The sequence below is a fragment of the Brachyhypopomus gauderio genome, unplaced genomic scaffold (assembly GCF_052324685.1).
Source record: "Brachyhypopomus gauderio isolate BG-103 unplaced genomic scaffold, BGAUD_0.2 sc46, whole genome shotgun sequence".
In the NCBI taxonomy this organism is placed as follows: domain Eukaryota; kingdom Metazoa; phylum Chordata; class Actinopteri; order Gymnotiformes; family Hypopomidae; genus Brachyhypopomus; species Brachyhypopomus gauderio.
In genome coordinates, this window is record NW_027506872.1 from 152,501 (window position 1) to 179,865 (window position 27,365).

At 42.4% G+C, this 27,365-nt stretch overlaps 1 protein-coding gene across 1 annotated transcript in view; it reads right to left on the minus strand.

Moving 5' to 3' along the window:
- The window catches only part of scarb2b (scavenger receptor class B, member 2b), a 77,940-nt gene extending 52,187 nt beyond the window's left edge, over positions 1-25,753 (minus strand). The window contains exon 1 of the mRNA XM_076986379.1: positions 25,301-25,753. Coding sequence (XP_076842494.1) covers positions 25,301-25,423 — 123 coding nt within the window. The 5' untranslated portion in view covers positions 25,424-25,753. The remainder of the gene's footprint in view (positions 1-25,300) is intronic.
- Positions 25,754-27,365: the final 1,612 nt, after the last annotated feature.

Sequence of the window (27,365 nt, forward strand, 5' to 3'; positions counted from 1 at the left end):
CGTTTCACACCAAATAGCTGTCTGACTGAACAGTTCTCGTGAAGACGTTAAGATTGGGCGTTTTGAAAATAAACAACCATTAAATAATGTGATAAAAAGCGAATTATTTCGATTCATTTCGAGTATATGTATAAATATTTAACTTAATTAAGTTTAACGTGCTGGAAAATATTGAAATGGACCTTGAAAGTGATGTACAAGTGCTTGAACCCTGCAAACATGACTTTGTTCATTGCGCTGAAGCGCGGCGCGTGCAAAGTTACAAAATTCGAGAGGTGCACGACCTCGCCAATCGACAGCGCGTGAGGCCCTCGCGCACGGGCGGAGCCACTCGCACGGGCGAACCCTCACGCCGCTCACGACGCGTCAAGTATAAACTAGTCAGCTGTCAGAAACAGCTTTGATGTGTGGCTGTATTATATACTAATATGACCTAACAGAAGGCCGCAGCAAGACCGGGCCTGGTTGGAACCTCAAACACCCACATCTACACATGGCTTGTTCAACACTCAGAATTGCAATCAGCCTGCACACCAACCCTAGGTTTATCTGTTTACTTCAAGGCTTCTAGAGTTAGCTCTGCCGAAAGAGAAGCACCATCGCGGCTAGGTAGCACCGGGAAGGAGAACCATAATGGACCGTTTTCACCAGTGATCAAATAGCTGCTGGTTAGTTAATATGCAGAAAAACCGCAAGCGGGCGGATGCACTAGTTAATGTGTTGAGACTGGATGTCAACACGACTGTGTGACTCAATTGCCTTCAAAAAGTTTGGCTTTTCACACAAACCAAAATAGGGTTACGCTCCTATGTTCGTGTCCGTCTTAGTCTGGCAATTTTCAGCAGCAATATTACACATTTTGCACTTAAGGCTGCTATATTGTGGACTGTTGGTTGTTCAACAATTTTTTTAAATGGTATTGTAAAAAAAAAGAGAATAAGTGGAACTCAGAATCCCAGAAGTCTTTGCTCCAAATCCCAGAAGGTCTTGCTCCAGGAAAGGGGTGGGACTTAGAGTATAAAAGACTAGAGTAAGCTGTTTTTATTGTGCACACCAAACATGTTAGAAGGCAGGATGTTTGTTCTCATTCCGGCTGCGTAATTATGTAAGTTTGTATTATGTTTCTTGATTGGGGTTGATTGTTTTCTAAGTATTTAGTGTTTAATTAGATTGGTTGTGGTTGTATTAATTTCTTGTTTTTTTGTATGTTTGCTACAGAAAAACCATCCTTTGACATCCTTTGTCATTTCCTTCATCCACCATCAAATATCCACTATCCTTTTACCATCAGACAAATGCCTTGTATTTATGGTGCATAGACCATTGGAATGCTTACGTTGTGCGTCATCTGAACTAACTGTTGTGAGCTGGACTACTGATACTACCCTGAATTACTTGTTGTGGACATGTGGCTTCTAATAAAGATGGCAATGGCAGCCTGTTCATTTTCCTTTATGTTCTGAGGGACATACCATCACGATAACATGCCACTTTACATTCAGTGTTACATCTACAACAAAATTTTACATGGTGCCGAAACCCGGGAGATGATGGTATGATGGATATGGACTAGGGCTGGGTATCGATTCAAATTCCAAGAATTGATCCGATTCCAATTCTGAAGATTAAGAATCGATTTATTTCGATTTAATCCGATTTAATCGATTCGATCCGATTCAATCCAATTCGGGGTTTAGTGTTATTAAAAATGTATTTGAGCTGTTTCCTGACTATGTACAGAAGCAACATGTTAAAACTAGCATTATATCGATATTAATCAGCAAATAGTTACTGGTAGTTGGTAGTTACTGATGGCTGGAAGACTGGTGAAAAGGGTCATCATAAATCTTCCTTCAAGAAAGGTAATCCAGGACAATAAACAGAGGACATCTTTGAGGTGTCTATATCTGCAACAGTGGACTCCTACTGGGACACTAACCAGTGCATTATTATTATGATTGAAATAATTAAGAATTCACCCAAAAGCTGTTGCTACCAAATGCATTTTTATTTTAAAAGTGCTCACACTTAATAAACTGAAAGTATAAAATGTAAACGTGTATTTTTCTTTAAAGTGCGAATATAAGAACAGAACTGTCATGTTACGGTCCCCGACCCCTCACTGTTGGGCGTGTGTTAACGTTGTCTGCGTCTACTCGTCTGCGTATCTCCGTGGGTTCGGGTGCGTCTTGTGATAATCCGTCTCACCTGTGGCTCGTCTCGTCGCGTGGGGTTTGTGTGTTTGCGCGGTGTCCTGTGCTCGTCGTTGTTTGAGTCACACGTTCTATGTAAACGTGTTTTATGTGCGCTGTCTGCGCTTCGGTAAATGTAATAAATGTTACATTTGGAAAGTGCAAAGGATTCTGTCTCGTCCATCGCCTTGCGCCCAACGTTACAAGAACATTTTAAACTGTAAAAACACTGGGTAAACTGTCTGTCAGGGCTGGCTCGGATGCCGTGCCATCTACGTCCGCTAGGGGCACCCGAGCCAGTCCTAGACTCCAGCAGCGCAATCAGCAATGATCTGTCTCACCTGTTGCCATGGCTTCATAAGGAAGCGTTTGGAGACAGATCATTGCTGATTCGTTTTGGTTATGCCGTTACGCTCTCAGCCTCTCTCTTTCTCTGTTACAGCGTGTGCCTCTTTAGGTATCTCGTCATCTCTCTCTCGTATCTATATTCTCTGTCTTTTTCGAGTTCTCTCCTGCGTCGCTACTGACCTCCCTCAAGTTTTCCTCAACCTGTTACATTCCTATCCCATTGCCGTTTGTTTGGGAAGGGTTTTTTGTTTATATAGCCTTTTTGCTATTAGTCAGCTACTTCCCCTGACGTCCTTGTTTTCGCTTTGTTTCTTTTACGCGTTGAGTAGTCCGTGGTTATTCAGGCACTCCTTTTAGTTCTGTTTTGTTTTTGTGGCACTTGGTTCCACCTCTCCCTCGCTCTCTCTAACGCGGTGTGTGTGCGTCCCTACCACCGTCGTTACACTGTCAGTGACATGGACTAACTGTAAATAGTCACTGACACTGGATAAACTGTCCTTCTGCTTTTAGATTTCCGATTTGACTATCGTCGTTACCGGCACTGTCCGACGCCATGTTGTTTTACAGTTGGTTAGACCGAGCACGCCTGCGTGAATTCAGTGACGACGCGGGGGTAAAAGATTACTAAAAAATCGATCTTTGGACGTACGAATCGATAATCAGATCATCATATGCGAATCGATCCTGAATCGGAAAATCGATTTTTTCAACACAGGCCTAATATGGACACAGTGAACAGACTGTCCACACGATAGAAGAAACCTCCCAGTTATCTTGAACAATATCATATGGATTCTGTGAGACCTGAACAGACAAGGCAATCAAGTTCAGTATCTGTGAGGCCATCTGCTACTCGCCCCAAACATGGCTCTAGGGAGAAACCGTGTATGGATGCCTTATGTACTCAACTTCCTTCACAACCTCAGTGTGAGGTCACCCTACCGCCTCCAAGACCTTCTGCTACACGTCCTGTATCTGGACATCAAGAGAGATTTTGTTTAGATTCCTCACAACTACCTTCTCTACTCAGGTACTGCAAGAAGTACAAGGCCTTAAAGAAACGGTTCAATATATAGTGGATAAGATGGAATTCATGTGTAATCATGTTATGACCCTTTTGTGTGTTCGAGGGAAGCCATTTTTGTTACAGGGAGTCCAGTCCATGTTCCACTCCAGGAATCCCTGATGTCCCTGGGAACATCAAGTGATGTCTCCGCCCTCTGCTTCCTGGTATAAAAGGAGGAAACTGGAGGATCCCCGGTTGTGATCCAGCCTTGCCAACCTTGTTAGATTTTGTGTAACTTAAGATATTGATATACTGTGTATGACCTTGTGCATTTGTATTTTGGATTTGCGTGCCCCTTGAATACTAATTGAATAGAGTTGTATATATAGATAAATATATGTATATTGGTGGTTTGTGTGTGCACACGGTGAGTAGAAAGTGGCTGCCATTTTGTTTGGGTTATGGGTTTGTATCTGTTTTGTATATAGGAAGTCAGAGTAGTGTTGTCTTCTGTTTCACCTTGTTAGTATAGGTATATCTGTTTATTTCTAGTATGGATTTGTTAGTTATTTTGGCCTGAGTCACTTCTGACATTTGTACAGGTGTGCACTTTGTCTTGTAAATATATTCTGTTTCTGAACATTTGTAAATACACCATACTTTAAATTACACAGTGGTTCAAGGAAATATAATGTTCCACCCCTTTACGCCCCTGTTACAGCCTAGAGCCTAGATAGGTCGTAACAGAATTGGGGGCTCGTCCTTCCCCGTTTCTTACACTCTTCCCCTTTTTTTTCCCCCTTCCCCCTCTCTCTTCTTCGTATTTTTGTCTGCGGGCGTTGCCTTTGGTTCTGGCTTAGGCATTTTTGTGGGTGGGCGTGTTGTGCTGTGTGCACATTGTTGCATTGTTGAGGGTTCCATAATGGCTTCATTTGACCTGTCTGTGTTTGTTCTTAGCCCATCATATGAGCTATTAGATAGTTGTCATAAGGTTGATCTGTTGTCTATAGCTGAGTTTGTTTATGTGGTTATACCTCGCTCTGCTACTATGAGGGACATTAGGAGGCTGCTAGAGTCATCTCTAGTAGAACGTGGTGTGCTGCCTGTGGCTGAGGAAGTTCCAGGTATTGCACTTGGTTTGGCCCAGAACACAGACCCAGCTGGAGCTGAATCGGAAGCTGTGGTTAGTCCTAGGATGGGACCTAGGAGTTCTCCCATGTTTGATCCACTTATGGAGATAAAATTGAAAGAGTTGGAGTTGGGAGATCAAGATCCAGGAACGGGAGGCAAAGTCGTTACGACTGCGGGCTTTGCAAATAGACGCGGAAAAGGAGGTGACTCTTGGCCTTTTAAGTATGGGTCTGGAGAGACCCCTACCACAACCTCGAAAGGCCGCCTCCCCAGCGCCGACTAGCCCTGCTCCTCTGGCTACACCTGTACCTAAGCCCCGTTCCATTCATCTTTCCGGTAACCCAACTGTTCCTGTGTCTGTTGCTGAACATTTTGACATCAGTAGACAGATTAGTATGGTCCCTACCTTCAGAGAAAATGAGGTTGATGCATATTTTGCAATATTTGAGTGCATTGCTACCACACTAAATTGGCCAAGAGCTGTATGGCCTCTACTCCTGCAATGTAAACTAGTGGGAAAAGCCCGATGTGTGTTCCTCTCTTTCACTTGAGCAGAGTGTAAACTATGACACTGTGAAAGCTGCTGTCCTAAGAGCATATGAGCTTGTGCCAGAAGCGTACCGTCATCATTTCAGACAATTGAAGAAAAAAACCCACACAACTTCTCAATTTTCAACTCTGGCAACAGGTTAGGAAGGCTTGTAGTCTTCCCAATACTCATATATGCTCCAATATGCTATAATCATGCATTCCCTCCTTTATCTGATAGCACATTCAGTAGTTGGGCAAAAAAAGGCATTGTAATTCTGAAATATTTGTACATTGATGGTAGTCTGGCCTAATTTTCAACAATTACAAACGTTGTTGGAAGTTTTCCAAACATCAGTTAGGAAGTTTTCTCTTCCTAACTGATTTTTTTTAGGTTCTTACTAGGGGTGGGCATAGATAAAAAATTTTTATCTAGATTAATCTCACTGAAATCTTGAAATTAATTTATATTAAAATGGCTCATATGCGTGCTACCCAAGTAATGACTAAAAGTCAGTTTTTGAGATAGGGTTTCTTAATACAGAGGGTGCATTAGACCAGGGGCTCATCTCCTGTTTCCAAAATGCATCAATGACTGCTTGAGAAAGCTGTTCTACTTTGATACTTGAAGAAAAAAAAACATGCTCAATAAAATGTAGGCTACTTGTGTTCAACGGTTTATTCAGTTAAACATGAATTTGTAAGCCTACATACTGTACATTAAAAGGGGTTGATAACATGTTTATTCAGCTAAACATGATATTTGAAATGTAAGCCAACATTTAGTACATTTAACCTCACGGATGTAATTTGGAGGGGACTTTTTCAGTTTTTACAATTTAAAGTTATACATAGACTTCACTATTCCAAAACTAAGCTTCATCGTATTTTTCCTTCAAAATCGTCATTATGTGACAGATGTAAAGGCGCGGATGGCCCCCTGGCTCATCTATTTTGGATGTGCTCTAAGCTGAACAATTACTGGGGGGAAATATTTGGCTGTTACTCTAAGGTGTATAATGTAAGAATCTCTCCTGACCCTGAAATGGCTCTGTTTGGTTTCTCAATGGCGTTTGATTGTTTTGATTGTTACATGCAAACTGCTGTCACATATGGGATGATAGTTGCCAAAAAGGTCATTTTAAGGCTGTGGAAATTGGATACTTCACCAACATTTAAAATGTGGCTTACAGAAATTGTAAATATGCTGCATATTGAGAGGCTAAGATATGTATTGTCTTGTAATTTGAAGAAATTTTATAAAATATGGAACCCCTTTTTGGAGTACATAGACAATATACATAATTAGATAGATTGTTCATAACCCTGCTGGACTGCTGTATGTGAACACTTCATATTGTGCCCTCTAATGTTATATTTAGATATGTATGTTTGTATATGTATATAATTTTATTTATTTATTTATTTGTTTGTTTGTTTGGTTCTTTTTGCCTTTTACTTTCAATTACACTTAATTATAATACCATTGGTAATGCTCATAATGCTGGAAACTATATAAATGTGAAAATCCTATAAATAAATGTATCAACAAAAAAAAAAACCCACAAAGACACATGTAGAATTTGCCAGAGAAAAGACTGTATTATTTGAGAAATGGTGTTCTGCTAGTGATGTGAATTCCCTGCAACAGCTCAAGGAGATAGTTCTGATTGAAGAGTTTAAAAATTGTTTGCCAGATAATGTTGTGATGTATTTGAATGAGCATAAAGTAAGTACATTGTCGAATGCTGCCATTTGTGCTGATGAGTTTGTGTTAACTCATAGAACTGTCTTTACAACACCTGTTCTCCGCAGTGAGTCTACTTCTCACTCCCTCCGCTCAAGGACTTCGGTGAGTCCTGTGGCTACCGAAGCACCTGCCTCTCCGGACTCGCGTGAATGTTTCTATTGCCATGTGCAAGGACACATTATAGCAAACTGTCCAGCTCTGAAGAAGAAAAATGCACATTCAGCTAAATAAGTACATTGCACAAATATAAAAGTCCCTTCTTCCAGTGCTGACTCTGTATTTGAGCCCTTTTTATTTGATGGTACAGTTTCCCTATGTGAGTCTGATCCAGCATGCAAAACCATCACAGGTCTGCGTGATACCGGCGCTGCAGTGTCCCTTCTGTTGGATACAGTATTGCCCTTGTCAGAGGACACATATAGTGGCCAAGACGTCTTAGTTCAAGGCATTGAATTAGGAGTTTGTGATGAGTAGTGTAAAATGGAGACAAATTATGTCGCGATCGATTCTTAATGATTTCTTAACTTACTCCTGTGGTAGCCCAAAAAACAACACTGCTGGTTCGTCGTTCGTCTGCGGGCCAAATTATTTATCAACCGGCGGGACACAACGGAGGTGCCCGCGGGCCGCAAATGGCCTGCCGGCCGTATGTTGTGCACCCCTGCCTTAGGGGCTGCACAGAAGTTGGACAAAACCCTCTTGCAATACTTCAACCTTGCAGAGAAAAAGTCCGGCACCCCAAAACAGCAACAACGTTACTCCATACGAGATGGGGTGTTAATAAGAACTTGGTCTCCGTCTAATGCTACTGATGGGTGGGATGCTATACATCAAATTGTTGTTCCCACATATTTTCGGTCACACGTGTTGCATTTAGCCCATGAACATCCACTGTCTGGTCACTTAGGTATTCGTAAAACTTTTGAGCGTATTCTATCGCATTTCTTTTGGCCTTCTCTGAATAGCGACGTGGCTCGTTTGTCACTCTTGTCACACCTGTCAATTGCTAGGAAAACCCAACCAAGTGATCCCTCCTGCCCCGCTGTGCCCAATACCGGTTGTTGGAGAACCATTCGAAAGACTGTTAGTGGACTGTGTAGGACCCCTACCTAAAACTCGTTCAGGTAATTTGTACCTTCTTACCTTAATGTGTGCTTTGACTAGATTTCCTGAGGCAATACCCTTGCGTTCCTTGAAATCCAAAGTGATTGTCAAGGCCTTGATAAAATTTTGCACTACTTTTGGCATTCCGAAATGCATACAGTCAGACCAAGGCTCTAACTTCATGTCTAAGCTCTTTGAACAAGTGGTTAAGGAATTGGACATAGAACATAAAGTATCGAGCGCTTATCATCCAGAATCTCAAGGAGCATTGGAAAGGTTTCACCAGACCTTTAAAACAATCCTGAGGACCTTTTGTCATGACTGTGACAGACTGGGAAGAGGGTGTTCCGTTATTGCTCTTTGCTATTCGTGACACTGTGCAGGACTCAACAGGTTATAGTCCTAACACCTTGCTTTTTGGTAGAACAGTCCGTGGTCCCCCTGACTATCTTTTAGAACATGGTTTGGCTGTCCCTAGTATTAGTCCGTGGTGTTCCCCATGTCTGTTGGTGCCCAAGCCCGATGGTACTTTTCGATTGTGCACAGACTACCGTAAGGTTAATGCAGTCACCGTCCCAGACTCTTATCCAATGCCCAGGATGGAGGACTGTATAGACCGCATAGGTTCTGCTCGTTTTGTCTCTAAGCTTGATTTATTGAAGGGGTATTGGCAAGTCCCGTTGACAACTCGTGCTTCAGACATCTCTGCCTTTGCTACGCCTGACTAATTTCTACAGTATACAGTCATGCCTTTTGGTCTTAGAAATGCCCCGTCCACGTTTCAACGATTAATGACCATGGTTTTAGGTGACGTGCAAAACTGTGAAGTATACTTGGATGATGTTGTGATTTACACTTCTTCTTGGGCCCACCACATCCAAGTTTTGGATAATGTGTTTAGGAAATTGCAGGATGCTTCCCTAGTGTTGAATATGGAGAAATGTTACTTTGGTAAAGGTAGTTGGTAATGGTCTGGTGCGTCCTCTGAATGCCAAGGTGGATGCTATATGTGCATTCCCTGCACCAGAAATGAGGCGCCACCTACGGCAGTTCCTAGGAATGGCTGGCTATTACTGCTGTTTCTGTCCAAACTTTTCTGATGTTGTGGCACCCATGTCAAACTTGTTGTGCAAAAATGTTCCTTTTGTCTGGTCCTCTGCCTGTCAGACATCCTTTGAGGCAGTCCTTACTAATAAGTGCACCTGTGCTTGCCGCACCAGATTACAACCGACCGTTTAAACTGGAGGTTGATGCTAGTGGTACCGGCATTGGTGCTGTGTTGGTGCAAGAAGACATGTTTGGAGTGGATCATCCTTCATGTTACTTTTCTCGTAAGTTTAACAAACACCAACTAGCCTATAGTACTATTGAGAAAGAAGCTCTAGCCCTTCTCTTAGCCCTTCAGCATTTTGAAGGCGGCAGTGCTCACCCCATCACTGTGTTTACCGACCATAATCCGTTGGTTTTTCTGCAGCGCATGGCCAATGCAAACCAAAGGCTGATGCGTTGGTCTCCCATTATGCAAGGTTTTAACATCCAGATTGTGCACAAAAGAGGCCTCAACAATGTGGTGGCTGATGCCCTGTCCAGGTGTTGCTGAGTGTGTTTTGTGAACATTCGTTGAAGTTCACACATATGGATGGGGGGGGGGGGGGGGGGGTGTTATGTCAGGGAGCCTAAAGGTAGGAAATAGGGAGCTTGAGGGGCATTTTCAGAAGGTGTACTCAAGGCAGGAAAGGACTAGTGAGGTGGAATTGCCAGCAGATATTCCGCCAGTAGGTGATCTACAGTGGAAGATGGATGTTAATCCCCTTAAGTGGAGTGAGATACAGGATGTAGTGTGGTGCGCAAAAGCTGGTTCAGCACCAGGGCCTAATGGAGTTCCATTAGTTCCATTCCATCAAATGTTGTTGATAGGGTTGAAAGATGCACTGATCAAAGCAGCGGCACCAGTGACTCATACAGGAAGAAAGTGGAATTCCCAAGAGGCAACTCAGGCAGCAAAGAGGGCATTGGAGCATAGAGATGTTGTAGGGCAGGTGCAAAATGGGAGGGCAGGACTAGGGTCAGGTGATACATGGAGGGCATTCAGCAAGGCCACATCACCTGAGAGAAGGCGAATGGTGAATGGTTTTATTCAAGAGCAGGAGGAGGAAGTAAGGCGGGCAAAAGCTGCAGGACAGAGTAAGCAGGGTCAGTGGATGAAATGGGAAAGTGTGGAGAAGAGGAGAATCACCTGGCGAGAGTTGTGGGCATTGGATGCAAGTCGTATAAAGTTTCTTGTGGGAGCTACTTATGATGTGCTTTTAACTCCACAAAACCTTGGGCAGTGGTTAGGTGAGGATCCAACTTGTAAGCTATGTGCAGGAAGTGGTACATTGAAGCATATCCTGTCGGAATGCAAGGTGAGTTTGTCACAGGGAGGCATAATCAGGTACTTAAATCATTGGCAGGTGCACTTGATAAGAAGGGGTTGGAAGTTAATGGCATGCCAGTTGCTAGTTCCAATAGAGTAATTAGGTTTGTGTGTGAGGGGCACCATAGCAAGGAGCCAGCACAGTTTTCAAAAGTTGGTGGTAAGTGGGCTGACACAAGAGATTGGAAATTGTTGGTTGATGTAGGCTGTAAATTGCAGGTTCCAGAGTGTATTGTAGTCACAAACTTGAGGCCAGATGTTGTGTTGTATTCTGAAAGAAAGCGAATAGTGTATTTCATAGAGCTAACTGTTCCATTTGAAGATGAAGTTGATGCAGCATATGAAAGGAAAAGGTTGAAGTATGCAGATTTGGTGGCTGAGGTAAGAGAGCGGGGCTGGCAAGCACATATTAGACCTGTAGAGGTAGGGGCTAGGGGTTTCGTTGCGAAGTCTGCCACAAAACTACTGGCTGAGTTTGGATTTAGAGGCTGTGTGATGAGAGCAGTGGTAAAGGAGTTGTCAGCGGTAGCTGAGAGATCTTGTCAGTAGGTGTGGCTAAGAAGGGCTGAGGTTAGGTGGGGTAAGGATAGTACTTGAAGAGTTAAATTGTTTGGTGTGTGTGTGATGTTGGGATACGGGTAGGATTGTCACTTGGCTTTTCCGATAGCCGTCGGGTAGCAGGGTTGTTGGTAAATTATGTGATGGGCTACATTGTGAGCTTGGAGGGGGGTGGGTCTGGGACGCCAGACTCCACTGATGAGCCTTCTGGAGGTGTTGGGGGCTCAATTCATCGAAACACCAATGAAGGGAGGTGCCTTCCTGATGACCCCAAGGAAAAGCTTGCAAGGTATTGTGTGTGTCCTTATCACCTTGTTTTGAAGGTCAGTCCATGTTTGTTTGGTGGTCTGAGTACTAGGCAGTTGAGGCAATGGACCATGAACATAGTGCGCTGTGCTTCTGGATCCTTGTCGAGCCAGTATCAGATTGTAGCTGCTGCTGTGTGTTCTGTTCAAGCAACTACTGTGTGCATAGGGTGTGTGAAATCTATCTTGTCTTCTTAGTAGTATTGGGTAGTTGAGACGATGGGTCATGGGCATAGTAGTAGGTATTCTTAGATCATAGTCGTTGGTTAATACATCCTAGCCAAGTCTGTTGCATGACTCCAGATGTTAGGTGCAGGAGTTTATCATCTTCCTGTATTATGTTACTTGGATTTGCGTGTCCCTTGAATACTAATTGTATAGAGTTGTATATATAGATAAATATATGTATATTGGTGGTTTGTGTGTGCACACGGTGAGTAGGAAGTGGCTGCCATTTTGTTTGGGTTGTGGGTTTGTATCTGTTTTGTATATAGGGAGTCAGAGTAGTGTTGTCTTTTGTTTCACCCTGTTAGTATAGTTATGTCTGTTTCTTTCCAGTATGGATTTGTTGGTTATTTTGGCCTGGGTCACTTCTGACGTTTTTACCGGTGTGTACTTTGTATTGTAAATATATTCTGTTTGTGAACATTTGTAAATACACCATACTTTATATTTCCTTGAACCACTGTGTCATTTAATATTCCACCCCTTTACACCCCTGTTATGGCCTAGAGCCTAGACAGGTCGTAACACATATCAGAGATTCTGATGCAGCATGTTCAGATCTTGATTCCCAGTCTTCTAGTTCTCATGACGAAGGATCAGCATCAGATGAAGACGGAGCGACTGGTAGAGTACGACCACACAGTTGTGTTGGAGCGACTGGAAGAGTACGACCACACAGTTGTGTTGAAGCGACTGGAAGAGTACGACCACACAGTTGTGTTGAAGCGACTGGTAAACGCGAGAAGCCGCTTTCGCCATTCCAGATGGCTCAGTCAAAACAATTACGTCTTAATGAACCAATAAATACATCAGCGGCGAAAATGAGTGTAAAAAATACCAGGGTTCACGTGTTTTTATTTTCTAACATGGGCTAAAGCACAGGGTAGACTCAAATGACGAGTTTACTTCATCTTCAACCTTTTCAGCCCTGGCGCGAATGTTATCCTCACACTTCACTGGATTCACCAGTTACAACTATAGACACACTAGAAAAAAAATCTTGTTTCTTATTTTATGTCACCGTTAACTACACGGGGTTGACGAGAACTTAATAGGTCTATCTGTCTACCTATTTATCACAAAAGCTTGTGGCTAGATCTGACAGTGTTCAACGCTGTAGCAAACAGCAGTAACTTTGTTTTATATTTGTTTTAAAATATGAAAACGATTGAAACCATTAATAACCCAATTAAATCCACTGGTAAATGTACGATCTGGTAAATGTAGTGGTAAATGTACGCTCTTGTGCCTTGTCCCGGGCGTAGATAGCACTAGGTCCTGCTTCTCATCCCGCTTAGCAGTAAATGAATAACATGAATGAAGAACGTTCGTATGATTGAAACGCAATTTGGCCTCTATGATGGTTCTGGGCGGATATTGCTGGCCACTGTGTCATTAAAATTGCAGATTTCAGAAGTGCTACATATAATCTCCCGACCCCCCCCCAACAAGTCCTCAAGTCTACACGATTCACTTAGGTCACCCTTTTCAACTTCAAAACGGCAAATTTCGCCGAAAGGTGACAGATTTTCATGCCTGGTAATTTAAACCTAATGCAATGTAACCATAGTGTAATGTAAACCTAGTGTAGTTTAAATGTAGTGTAATTTAAACCTACTGTAATTTAACCCTAGTTAAATGTAACCATAGTGTAATGTAAACCTAGTGTACCGTGATGTGGAGCGAGTGACAGGCAGACGCTAACGCTGAGAGATCTACTAAGATTAATTTATTAAGATTACCATATTTTCTGGACTACAGAGCACACCTCAATATAAGCCGCACCTACCAAGTTTTTTTTTTGATGGAAAATGTTATATAAGCTGCATATATCTACTGAACTGAATACAGTGAGTCCCCGCTTAACGATGGGTGTGGGGTGGGTTTCCCGATAACGAACGATCTTAGAAAGTTATGAACAACTTTAAGAACGACGTAACTTTAAGAACGCCAAATTTACGAGTGTTTCCCAAAAGCCTTCATAGTCTACAAATTTACGAATGAGTTCTAAGTAGTTCTTAGTAGACTCCGCCTCTGCATCTGCACTGGAAAAGCTCCGCTAGTCGAAAACCGAACCACCGATTTACATATTTTTTTTTATTAATACGACGCAAAAGCACAATTGGCAAAATGACAATCATAAAAACTAACAACTAATAAGTGTTGAAATTTCAAGTATAAGAAAAAAATGAGTAGAACATAAATTATTACCTTTGCCATTCTGACCGATCGTAGGCTTTTATCAAGGCTATAAATAGGGCACACAATTAACCTTTCACACATTATTCAAAACCATGGCAAACAAGCAGAGTAAATGAAATTTTCTGAGCCAAAAACAAAAGTATAGCCTACTGTTTTCAATAGCTCGAGGAAGTTCCTCAAATAAAAAAAAAAAAACAAAACAAAAAACTAGTCACGTCAAAAATAAGGGGACAGAACTCAGAAAGGAAAAGCGTTAAGACTGGTGGAGGTCAAATATCCTCCCGTAAAGTTCCCTTACTGTTGAGGAGGAGAAGGCACTGGGGATACTGGGCCCCACAGCTACTGAAGGGATACCAGGGGATTTGATACAGGAGTATATAGCTTCAGAGTGGATACCCACTGTCAGCTAGTACATGTCCACCATCAAATGCACCGTCCCTAGCCATCTGACACACTCCAGAATTGGCCCAGATGAAGGAGTCAGGAGTACTCCCAAGCCACTTGGCCACAATGTCCGTAAAAAGGCCTTGGTGGTTGTGTATTACTTGTATATTCAAAGCAGAGAAGCCTTTACAGCAGATGTAGATGTAGGCTGGGAGTGTGTATGGGGATCAAAATGACGTCCACTGCACCAACAACTCCATGAATGTTTACAATTGCATGAAAACCAATTTTGGTTTCATGTAATGCATCCCTAGTCCTAGGATGTGTGTATATATAGTCTAAACTATATATAGTCTGAAACGCTATTAACTGCACGATGATGAATGGAGAGGTTTAATTAAATATTGGGAACATATCAACTAATGCTAAATAATTCAAAGTAGTACATTTGATTTTTGTTGACAATGTGGTATATGCGATGTAATTACTATAGTGAAATAGGCTACTAGGCTAATTATACACATAAATGCAAATGTAATGCCGTGATTAAATTAGCGCCTCTATCCTTTTTGATGTAGAACTGTATGTGAGCTTCGAGTTAAGAAGTACTTAGTGAGTTACGAATGGGTCCGGATATTCTTAAGTTACGAATGACTATAAGTATGACGTAAGTTACAAAGAGTTTTGGGAAACACTCATAAATTTAAGAATATTCGTAAGTACGAGGTTATGAAGGAAACCCACCCCTGATTAACGACGGACAGGAGTTACGACCGACTTTTTTAAATTTTGCGCTGTGCTCAGAGGAGCAGTGGCAGCACAGTGGAGGGTTGTGGGGTGTTGTGTGGGGTGTTGTTGAGTGTTGTGGAGTGTTGTTTTCGATAAGCTGGTCTTTCTCACGCTGTATGCATGCACGAGAACATTGTTTGTTTCTTTATACTGTATTCACGCTTAACGATGAAAACTGCTTTACAATGGACTTTTCGGTCTCTAACCCCATCGTTAAGCGGGGACTCACTGTACTGAACTGATCAGTTTCTGAACGGTGCCTGTAGTATTTCATGTGCAACAGTTTTGGTTTTCAGCCCTCATTTATCCGCGCATAAAGACGCTACAGATTATATTGTCGATTTACATTTCTATGCATAAATAAGAGCTAGACTTTATTTATCCATCACAGCAAACGGCACACAGCATTATCTATGTGCAAAGCCACACTGGCTCAAGGGTGTTAATTATTTTAAATAAAAAACATTGGCTATACTGAAGTTCACCTCTGACCACATGACTTTGCAGTATTACAGCAGTATTATGTCTAAATATCTAGTTAGGACAAAACTAGAGTGCTTCACCTGACGGGTGAAGAAAAATCTGCCTACCACCACATTATAAGCCGCATGCTTCAAAGCGTGGGGAGAAAAAGTAGCGGCTTATAGTCCGGAAAATATGGTAATTATTAACATTAATTTATTTATTTATTTATTAACATTTATTAATAATAAATCCATTAAAATGGACCAGGGTCAGAACACCAACGCAAATCAATCCATAAAAGATAAAAACATGACAAAACAGAGGACTCAAAAATACACTAAGGCAAAACATCACAGGCTAGGAAACAATGAAGAGGCCGGGAAACACATACAAGGAGCAATAACACAAACAGCTAAGACAACAATGACCGGAGGGGTGTGGCACAACAGCAGAGTGAAGAAATCTCAGTATAGTTGAGCAAGTGTATCTTGGCCTAGTTGGTTGCACATTTGCCAAGTTAGATGAAAAGGTGTCAAGCCAGGTGTAGACTGCTGGGATAAGTGCATGTTCATGGCATTCTTAAATAGACCTTGGAATCGCTCACAGAATCACCCATGAGAAAATGAATAACATTTGTAGACAAAAAAGACAAAACTACTAACATCAGTATTTGGGTTAGCATCAGTTCTAGGATTAAGGTCAGTATTAGGGTTAGCGTCAGTACTAGTGCATTAATGAAGGAAAGATCACAAGCCTGGCGGACAGAGGACTGGCACAAGTCCAAAAATGTACAATACATAAATCGTGCAGCACTGGAACTGTCAGGATTGGACAATTAAAGGACTAGAGGAGTAATCACTAATCAACAGTAGTACATGTTAAATGTGGCAAGTAGGTGTGCATGTTACTCTGGAAATGTAGCATTTAACAATTATCCACAATGTGTGTTATCTAATCTCATTTTCCAATGTTATGTTTTTAGTATATTTTATCCATCCTTCATAAAGAACAAACATCAACCACAATCAAATAAATATATAATACTTTAAATGTGTAAAACTGTCTGATTGTGGATTTCCTTGCAGTGTCCCTAACCACACTAACCCTAACCACCCTAACCCTAACCACATTAACCCTAACCACACTAACCCTAATCACACTAACCCTAATCCTAACCACCCTAACCCTAATCACACTAACCCTAATCACACTAACCCTAACCCTAATCCCACTAACCCTAGCCACACTAACCCTAACCAAACTAACCCTAACCAAACTAACCCTAACCACCCTAACCCTAATCACACTAACCCTAACCACACTAACCCTAACATACGTGAGCCTGATCTTTGCTTACAATAAGGTATTAAATGCAGGTTATGGTATATCCCTCAAGAAGAGCTGAAAGAGGTGGATGGGGAGAGAGAAACCTGGGCCTCTTTGATTAGGCTGCTGCCCCCACGACCCGGATAAACAGATGAGGATGGATGGATGATGAAGTAAAATATGCAAATTCGTGTTTTTAAAGCAGGATATATTTATGCTTTAATTTATTAAAAATTAAATTAATTTTATATTTATGCTTCATCATAATGGCGATGGGTATGCTGTAAAACACATTTATTCTTGACAAGGATGACCGTAGCACTACAGGTGAATCACTAGGTTTAATCTTAGCTCAGCTGTTAGCCTGGTCTGGAGCAGTCTAGCTGCATATAAAAATCACCATAGTAACTTGACCAGGGAGGATTTAACCTGATTTAACCTTCAATTGACTTGAGACTAAACCAACATATCCTCTTTATCCCTTATCTTGCTTTTGTGCAATACTGCTCAGGGGTGGGTTTCCCAAATCGCTCGTAGCGCTAAGTACTTCTTAACCTCGTACGTTTCATACGAGGTTACGAAGTACTTAGTGCTACGAACGTTTTGGGAAACCCACCCCAGCTCAACACCGGAAGCTAAGATAACAACAATGACAACAATAACATGGGTAATTAGATTCTTGTGAAAGTTTAACACTGAGACTGTGGTACTCAGGTGAAAAACCTAGTAGGAGTTCACAAAAGTAGGTTTTGCATATTATGCAAAAAATCTAAGTGGGTTGAGAAAAGGGTTGTTTGGCTGGAGCTGAAGAATGCAGAAATGGAATTTCATTTCTAGTACTTATGGTGTAGGAGATATGGACCAACACGTAAAATGCTATAAGAAAAATGATAAGAAGAAAAACAAACAAAAACAATGTTGAGACAGGTAACCATGGAAACAAAAGCCAAGAAGGGCCCAACTGTAATACACACCAGACCACCCATCACCCTACATTCTCCACACAACATATAAGTACAGAATAAATCCAGAGAATCAGGTCCCCTTCGATAGCTGTAAGTAAAATGAATGTAGCACTGCCCTGTTTCTCGGGAGTTTTAGGCTGAAAGAGCCTCTGAGTGTTTGAGTGTTTGTTTTGAAATAACAAATCAAGAAGAACCCAACCAGAGTGTGTCGAACAGTCACAGTGCCAGATATTTAGAACAGTCTCCACCCTTCCCCCGCCCGCCCCCCCCCCCTTCCTCCCCTGCTCAATGCTGCTGTTCCCCTGGTCTGAAACAGGCCTAGCTGGTGCCCCATAAGTCTGCTGGGCTACATGGAACAGGCCTTCAGCAGAAGCCTTTAGATAACGCCACGTATGTGCCAGAATTCCTCATACAGTGATGAAGTCCAGAAGTGAAGTATTCTGGGTTGATGTTCCACTGGGTCGAATGTTGTGTCCAGATAATGTTTGGCATTAATTAGATGAGTTGTGGGTCTCAAGCAGGAAACTGAGATGTATCCTCATCACTTTTGCTATCAATTCCTGTCAACTTCTGTAAACTCTCACTGTTGTATTTTAACAGCTATACTTGACAATCTTGGTTCTGTTTCTTCCCTCCAGTGAGTGTCAGAGAAGTTTCAACCAGTGCATGCTGGGTAGTTCAGCAGTGGTGCGACAACATGGGGGGCAGTTCAGCAGTGGTGCGACAACATGGGGGCAGTTCAGCAGTGGTGCAACGACATGGGGGGGCAGTTCAGCAGTGGTGCAACGACATGGGGGCAGTTCAGCAGTGGTGCGACAACATGGGGGGGCAGTTCAGCAGTGGTGCAACGACATGGGGGGGGCAGTTCAGCAGTGGTGCTACAACATGGGGGGGCAGTTCAGCAGTGGTGCGACAACATGGGGGCAGTTCAGCAGTGGTGCAACAACATGGGGGCAGTTCAGCACAGCAGTGGTGCGACAACATGGGGGGGCAGTTCAGCAGTGGTGCAACAACATGGGGGGCAGTTCAGCAGTGGTGCAACAACATGGGGGCAGTTCAGCAGTGGTGCAACAACATGGGGGCAGTTCAGCAGTGGTGCAACGACATGGGGGGGCAGTTCAGCAGTGGTGCAACAACATGGGGGCAGTTCAGCAGTGGTGCAACGACATGGGGGGGCAGTTCAGCAGTGGTGCAACAACATGGGGGCAGTTCAGCAGTGGTGCAACAACATGGGGGCAGTTCAGCAGTGGTGCAACATGGGGGGCAGTTCAGCAGTGGTGCAACAACATGGGGGCAGTTCAGCAGTGGTGCAACAACATGGGGGCAGTTCAGCAGTGGTGCAACATGGGGGGCAGTTCAGCAGTGGTGCAACAACATGCTGGGCAGTTCAGCAGTGGTACGACAACATGGGGGGCAGTTCAGCAGTGGTGCAACAACATGGCCACCAGGCCCCACTTCTGAGAGAAACCGGACACATAATAGGACGTCAGGGACGTGTCAGGCATATTAGGATATCTCTGGGATGTGTTAGGACATCTCTGGGTTAGGGTTAGGACATCTCTGGGATGTGTTAGGACATCTCTGGGACGTATTAGGACATCTCTGGGTTAGGATATCTCTGGGACGTGTTAGGACATCTCTGGGTTAGGGTTAGGACATCTCTTGTGGGGCTGACATACCTTTTTTTTGTGGTCCACCTCCACCTCCACCCCCCCCCCCCCCCCATCTTTGGAGGACAACTTACTTTTTATGTACAGATCAAATGATAACAATTCTGTATAATACAGTATAGTGATAACAATTATTGGGGTTAGGTGGACCATAAGAAGATAGAATATAGAAAAGAGGAGAAGAGAAAAGAGGGGGAGAGAAAATAAAAAGGGAAAAGACAGAAGGGCAGGGGAAAAAAACAACTAGCTCAATGTTAGGAGTCATATGTTAGGAGTTCAGACAGGGGGATAGCCTGAAATTAGAGTTGTCACATAGGGCAGCATGAGCCTGGATTTCAGCATTTCAGCTGCTCCAGGACGAGATGATGTAATAGTACATGAGTTACTGTTAACAACCTCCTCACATGGCACCCACCCCAAAAAAAGTTGAACAAATCAAATCTAAACTGAGTTCATGTACGTCGGTTTTACATTTCACTGACCAGACAGCGAACACTGATTTAATATATAGTCCACTCTACCCTTCCCTGGGAGGGTAAGAAAGGGTAACTGCCATCTAAGACAGTAAACTAGAATCAGATCAACTTTTCCTCTGCAGTGCCATGTCACCATAGAGAGAGCTAACCCTTAAACTATAACCCTATACCTAACCATAGAGAGAGCTAACCCTTAAACCAGGGGTGCCCAATACGTTGATCGCGGCCTACTGTTCGATCGCAAAGGAAGTGTGGGTAGATCGCATGACATTAAAAAGTAGTGGAAGAATGACAGGCTATCGTCCATCTGCACTGACGGTTGTATTTTGATTGACATACATGGTAGCCAATCTGACTTCTAGGGTTTGACACATGCCAATAAACTAGACATCTAAACTAGACGAAACCAGAAACCACTACAGTGACACAACACGGATGACTAAACCGAACATGCCAGAGAACGCGTGCAGATAAACATGAAAACACTCAAACTCACCTATGCACACACGACATACTCTCATACAAAACACATACTCTTTAATGATAATGACGAATTTAGATTAGTGGTAGACAATGAGTGGCAAGAGGCGGTAGTTGATGGTTGATGCTGCGGCTGACAATCTAGACTAACAACTGAAACCAATACAAAGCTAAATTATCTACATTTGCACAAATACTACAAATGCGATACCACTCGCTCACAGAGGTTTCAATTATGCTGATGACGTGGAGGAACATTCACTGATAACCATACATCTATAATTATAAATCCTTTTAATTTACAGTGCTCTCATTAACGGTCTACCACTGTAGTTTCACGTACCCTCCTATAATCTTAATTCGACGTTATCGCTAAACAGTATTCTGAACTAGTAATATAGAGCTGTCTAGCTGGATGTCGGCTAGTATTTCACTCAACATAATTTTCAAACAAAAGTTATGAACCATCTTCATTTCAACAAATGGCGATTCTGAGGGGATGATTTAAGCGAGTGGCCGATATGCAGAGTCACCCAAAAGACTCTTTAGATGTCTGTCAGCAGAGGCAGGCGGCGTTTCTGGACAACGGAGACCACAGTCACGCAGCACTGGCCACACTAAGTGCCACGATTATGTGGCAGATGCCACAAGGTGCCATTTCTGGATGGCACAGTGGTCACTTTCGTGCTGCTTACATGCCACTTACACGCCAAACAGGGACCGCACTCTTACAGGAAATTTAGCAGAAAGACGCGCCTCTTAATGACCTCTGATATGTTTTGTGATTGGCCAGATGCAGTTCGATTAGCTCTGAGTTTGTTTGCTCATCCTAAGTATCCCGGATGCATTCCCGACCCGAATTTCAACCTGAACTTGAATTTCAACCGACCCGAATTTCAACCTGAACTTGAATTTCAACCTGAACCTGAATTTTGACCCGAACCTGAATTTCGACCTGAACCTGAACGACCTGAACCTGAATTTTAACTTGAATTTTTGTATACCTGAATTAATTTTACAGACTGTTTTTTCAAGTAATAATGATTTCAGGTTCAGGTTCTGGTGACACTAAAAAAGCTCCATAGCTAACCCTTACCCTTAAAATAACCACAGGGAGAGCTAACCGTATCTCTTACCCTAAACAAATATTAGAATCAACTCTGACTCTGGGCTGGAGGTGGAGCAGTTTAGTGGTTTTAACTCCTTACTCAAAAAATGAACTGTGTGTTGTCGAACTGGTGATGTAGAGGTCGTGAAGAAGTCAGGGAGCTCAGCTAGTCAGGGTTGTGTCTAACCCTAACATCCAACCTTAACCCTAACCCACACCCTAACACCCAACCTTAACCCTAACCCTAACACCTAATCTTAACCCTAACACCCAACCTTAACTATAATCCACACCCTAACACCCAACCTTAACCCTAACCCTAACCTAACCTTAACCCTAACCCACACCCTAACACCTAACCTTAACCCTAACACCTAACCCCAACCTTAACCCTAACCCAATCTTAACCCTAACCCAACCTTAACCCTAACTCCCAACCCTAACACCCAACCTTAACCCCAACCCCAAACCAACCCTAACCCCAAACCTAAACCCATAACGCTAACATTAACCCTAAACCCCTAGCACTAAACATTAACTCTAACTCTCGAAGGACTATCCCCATATATGACAGCTAAAATTATAGGATTACTATAGAACTATTATTATAAGATTACTATAGAACTATCAATATAAGATTACTATAGAACTATCATTATAAGATTACTATAGAACTATATTTATAAGATTACTATAGAACTATCATAAGATTACTATTGAACTATCATTATAAGATTACTATTGAACTATCATTATAAGATTACTATATAACTATCATAAGATTACTATTGAACTATCATTATAAGATTAATATAGAACTATCATTATACGATTACTATTGAACTATCATTTTTGTTATTGTTTTTGTCCCTGTTAAACTTCTTGCAACTAAGTGAAGACCTGTAGATATTTATGGTATAAAAGACTTTGGCGATCCACTATTGTAATTAGTCCTGTACTTCAGATATGTAATCTTTACCTCAGTAACCAACGGCTGGCCAAAAGAGGACAGAAATTGTTAGTTATTTAAAACTGTTTTAAATATACATATTTTAACTGCTGAAGTACTACAAAACTACAGAACTATACTAAAAAAACACAGAAACTTAAATCTACAAAACTACTGAAATATACAACTACAAAACAAACTATGCAACTCTTTTAAGTATTTTATTTTCTCAAGTCATGGCACTGTAATACTCTCCTTTACCTCATACCTTGACATCCACAAATATGCCTGGATCGAGAGTTGCTGGATTTAGGTTTGTTGAATCTAGATGTGCTGTGGTTTGAATGTGGTCTACAGAGAAGCTAACAGAATGAAGATCTGATTGGACAATGAAGGTCTGATTGGACAATGAAGGTCTGATTGGAGAATTAAGGTCTGATTGGAGAATTAAGGTCTGATTGGAGAATTAAGGTTTGATTGGTGATCTGGCATGAGCTCCTGCCTCTGCTAAGCTCTCGTTTACTACAGCGAGCACATTCAGATGCTGATTAGAAAAAGTGAAGGCATTCAGTAACAGGCATTGTGAGCCTGTCTCTGTCTGTTCATTCAGTAACAGGCATTGTGAGCCTGTCTCTGTCTGTTCATGTCGGTCTCTGTACTGTCTTTCTCTCTGTGTCTCCCTCTCACACACAAATTCACACATGCACACCCCAGAAGCACACCAAACACTATTCATCACTTTTGTACAAAGAACTCTCAACGATCACATGGCCATGAGCTCACAACCGTTCCTGAGAGAAACCAAGGCAACACTTTGACACTCCTCTCTCTCTCGTTCTCTCTCTCATTCTCTCTCTGACTCTCATAAAAGTCCTGTAGTTGCCTCATAAACCTTTTTAACTAGTATTTTTGTAAAAATAACCTTGCAACAGAGTCCTCACTGAAGAAAATCCCAGAGTTACCCAATCCCCTACACCATGAACCTGTGTCGTCGTAGCAACAGATGCTCATCATATTGTCTTTCCTGGCTCAATCTGGAAACTTGTAATGAGTTCTGGAGCATACGCTTCTCCCTGCAGGAGGAAATGCCTCATAAGTTTGTAAAGACGCCCTGAGGTCTTTGTTTACTGTTACAGTGGCCACAGGACATGGACAATGTCACTGTGCACAGTGTCATTGTGCAGTGACAGAAGCTCACTTAGAAGGTCCATGTTAAAGACAGAAGAGCTGCACATGAGGGTCCCCACTAGGGACAAACCCCACTAGGCATGTGTCAGCAACTCAACTCTCTTGAGCCTAACTCAAAATATTTCATTTGTTTGAACTAGTGTATACAGTGACTAGTCTCAGTGTGAACACTAATATCACTGAAATATATATCATAATATATATCATATATAATATCACAGTCTGTAATGGATCAGTCACATGGATGGATCTGAAAGGAGTTGGTCAGGTTTGCTTGTCACAGTTAGACGTCCTAAGGCCTAATGTATACTCCCCCCATTCTGTCCTTTCATTTTGTGTTTCCATTGAAAACTATTTTAGTATTACAATGAGTGTTCAATAACGTCTTCATTTTAAATTGTGTTCTATTGCATTTCACAGATTTATGCACAAAACATTAAAGACAGAAATCAATTAATGTAAAAATTAGCAAGTACAGTAAACTGTTGCCGTCTCTTCTGGGCGAATACCAACCAAGAGCACACATCCTTACAAAATACCGCCAAGTCCATTAGCTGCGGTTGTGCACAGTGACAACGACCGCCGCGCGCGACAACGGGCTCGTCTGAGGGCACGAGAGATCCGTTACTGTGATCAAAACGTGTTCTTACCGCGACTACTTATGCTTCTAGTGACCGGTGTACACGGTGTTCCGTTATTAGTTCCGTTATTACTCAGTATTTATATTTCTAGTGACCGGTGTACGCGGTGTTCCGTTATTAGTTCCGTTATTACTCAGAATTTATATTTCTAGTGACCGGTGTACGCGGTGTTCCGTTATTAGTTCCGTTATTACTCGGTATTTATATTTCTAGTGACCGGTGTACGCGGTGTTCCGTTATTAGTTCCGTTATTACTCAGTATTTATATTTCTAGTGACCGGTGTACGCGGTGATCCGTTATTAGTTCCGTTATTACTCTGTAGCCTATTTATATTTCTAGTGACCGGTGTACGCGGTGTTCCGTTATTAGTTCCGTTATTACTCGGTATTTATATTTCTAGTGACCGGTGTACGCGGTGATCCGTTATTAGTTCCGTTATTACTCGGTATTTATATTTCTAGTGACCGGTGTACACGGTGTTCCGTTATTAGTTCCGTTATTACTCGGTATTTTTATATTTCTAGTGACCGGTGTACGCGGTGTTCCGTTATTATTAGGTATCGACTGTGTGTTAAATCAGTGTCCGTGTACTGCACCTGTTTTTCGCCTGGGGGTCAAAATGCCATTCGAGTCAACCTGGCAAAGGGCAGAGCGCGTGTTACGGTAACGGGTCCGTTTGGAGTGTGTTAGTCCAGACGCTGTTGGTCACAGAAACAGCACTACTGAGAAAATACTCTGGTGTTTGCAGCATCTGAACGTGGTTAACGGGACTGGATCGATTGCTTCATTGCTTCCTAGGGTTAGTCACATCTCACTATTAGACCGGTACTCACGGATCGGTGATCTATTAGACCGGTATCACGGATCGGTGATCTATTAGACCGGTACTCACGGATCGGTGATCTATTAGACCGGTAATCACGGATCGGTGCGGCATCCCCGTGATGAACGGACACCGATGCGCGTGCTTTCAAGTGGCGCTCCGTAAACAAAAACTACTTTCTCTTTGTAGTTTTTGCTGATGTGTCGTTTTCAAGATAGATCCTGTAACCATAAGCACGCAGGAAACTTTTGTAACTAACGCAGGACTTACCTTCTTGAGTCGATTGTGAATCAAAGTTTGGAAGACGCCTGCGACAAGTAAGGCGATTCCTACAACGATGAGATGGACACTCACGATCGCCGTGGCGTAAACCGCACAGGACCTTCGCGCCATGATGCGAACGAACCTGAACCTGAACTGCACACAACTACGCCAAAACCAACAATTCACTTGATCTTGTTTGCCAAGTTCAGGACCAACACGTGAGCAGGTCCTCCGCCGTGACTTTCCTGCAGCGATGATGCCACGTGAAAGTTCTTCAAGGGTTAAAGACAACTGTGAGTTTAGAGTCGCGACTAGAGCAGCGCTGGAGTCTGGCCGCCACACTGGGGTCTCGGTGGGCTCCCAACAAGTCCAGTGAATGAAGATAGAGGAGGGTGAGGAGTTATACTGCAGGCTGGCGTGGGAGGGCTCGCGTGTGCACACGCGGGTCTGCGGCTCTTCAAGGTCACTCGCTGGCTGGACTACATCGGCCGTTTTGATTGGACAGTGAGAAGTGCGAGCAGAACTTACAAAACAATACATTCGAGAAACTGGGGCAAAAGACTTGAACTTTGACACAGTGTGTGGATTTGATTAGTTGTACAGAACGTGTTTACGTGTGTTCATGTAGCTATTTATAACCTCTTCATGTGACAGCAGCGAATATTTTCATGTAAAATACTATCATGTAGTACTGTATTAATCATTAACATGGTAAAACATGTATGTAGATAATCTAAAACATAACAAGAAATTAATCTGCATTCCAGCAAATCCGTTTAGTGAGCTGGCGAGGTTTGGTTCCCACACCCCTCCTTGAGATCTAACACAAACACATTCTTTCAGTAGGATAACGGATTCAAACACACCACACACCCATTAACCCCACAGACACCTCAGCACTGTTACTGCATCACTTGGACAGAACGTAGAAGCAGGAAAACTTTTCTTTCTTTCTTACATTCTTTTTAATTCTATTTTTGTTGAGATTATATTATTTGATTAGGTGGTGTATGATTTAGACACTACTGTGACGTCTTAGCTGTATCCTAAGGAGGAGCAAACAGGATGCTACACCGTTTTGGTTTCCTGCTCATTTTTATTTTACAAATAACACAACATGAACACACAGTACAGGACTAACCCAAACACCGTCAACCCTAACACAACCCTAACCTAACACAACCCTAACTTAACACAACCCTAACCTAACACAACCCTAACACAACATGAACACACAGTACAGGACTAACCCAAAAACAGTCAACCCTAACACAACCCTAACCTAACACAACCCTAACTTAACACAACCCTAACCTAACACAACCCTAACACAACATGAACACACAGTACGGGACTAACCCAAACACCATCAACCCTAACACAACACAACCCTAACAATACCCCCCTAACCTAACACAACCCTAACTTAACCCTAACACAACACAACCCTAACCTAACACAACCCTAACCTAACACAACCCTAACTTAACCCTAAACTGTCAAACGACAAGGGATCCATACATACTTAAATATAAACCACACACACATGCAGCTCATAACGGCACACTAGTAACACACAAACACACACACAACACAGAGGCACAAACACAAGGGGAGAGTTCAGGGCACCTATCATCACATTAACATATAAACATTTGCAAAGGAATATTCCAAAGACATATTATATAGTTTTTGTAAGAGCTTGTTCTAACTTTAATAAAATTAATCGGTTTAATATTTTGTGGCTTCACAAAAAAAAAGAAGTTTGCTGTTGTCCTAAGATAGATGCAAGAAATGAGAAGACTTCATGTGCCTGTAGAACGTTGCCATGTCTAAGATCCTTAAATAATCAACATGAGAAAAGTGTCACTGGATTTCACAAGCAGAAATGTGTCCAGGTCATTACACAGTCAGAGTCTTGAGATATTTGCAAGGTTAAAGGCTTAGATAGAGTGTAAATACAACAGTGATGGCTACATGATGTGGTGAGGGAACATTCAGTCCTCAGGAGGTAAAAGGTCAAGGGCTCAGTAGATAGAGCTGCAGGCCAGCCGAGGGTCAAACCTTAAAC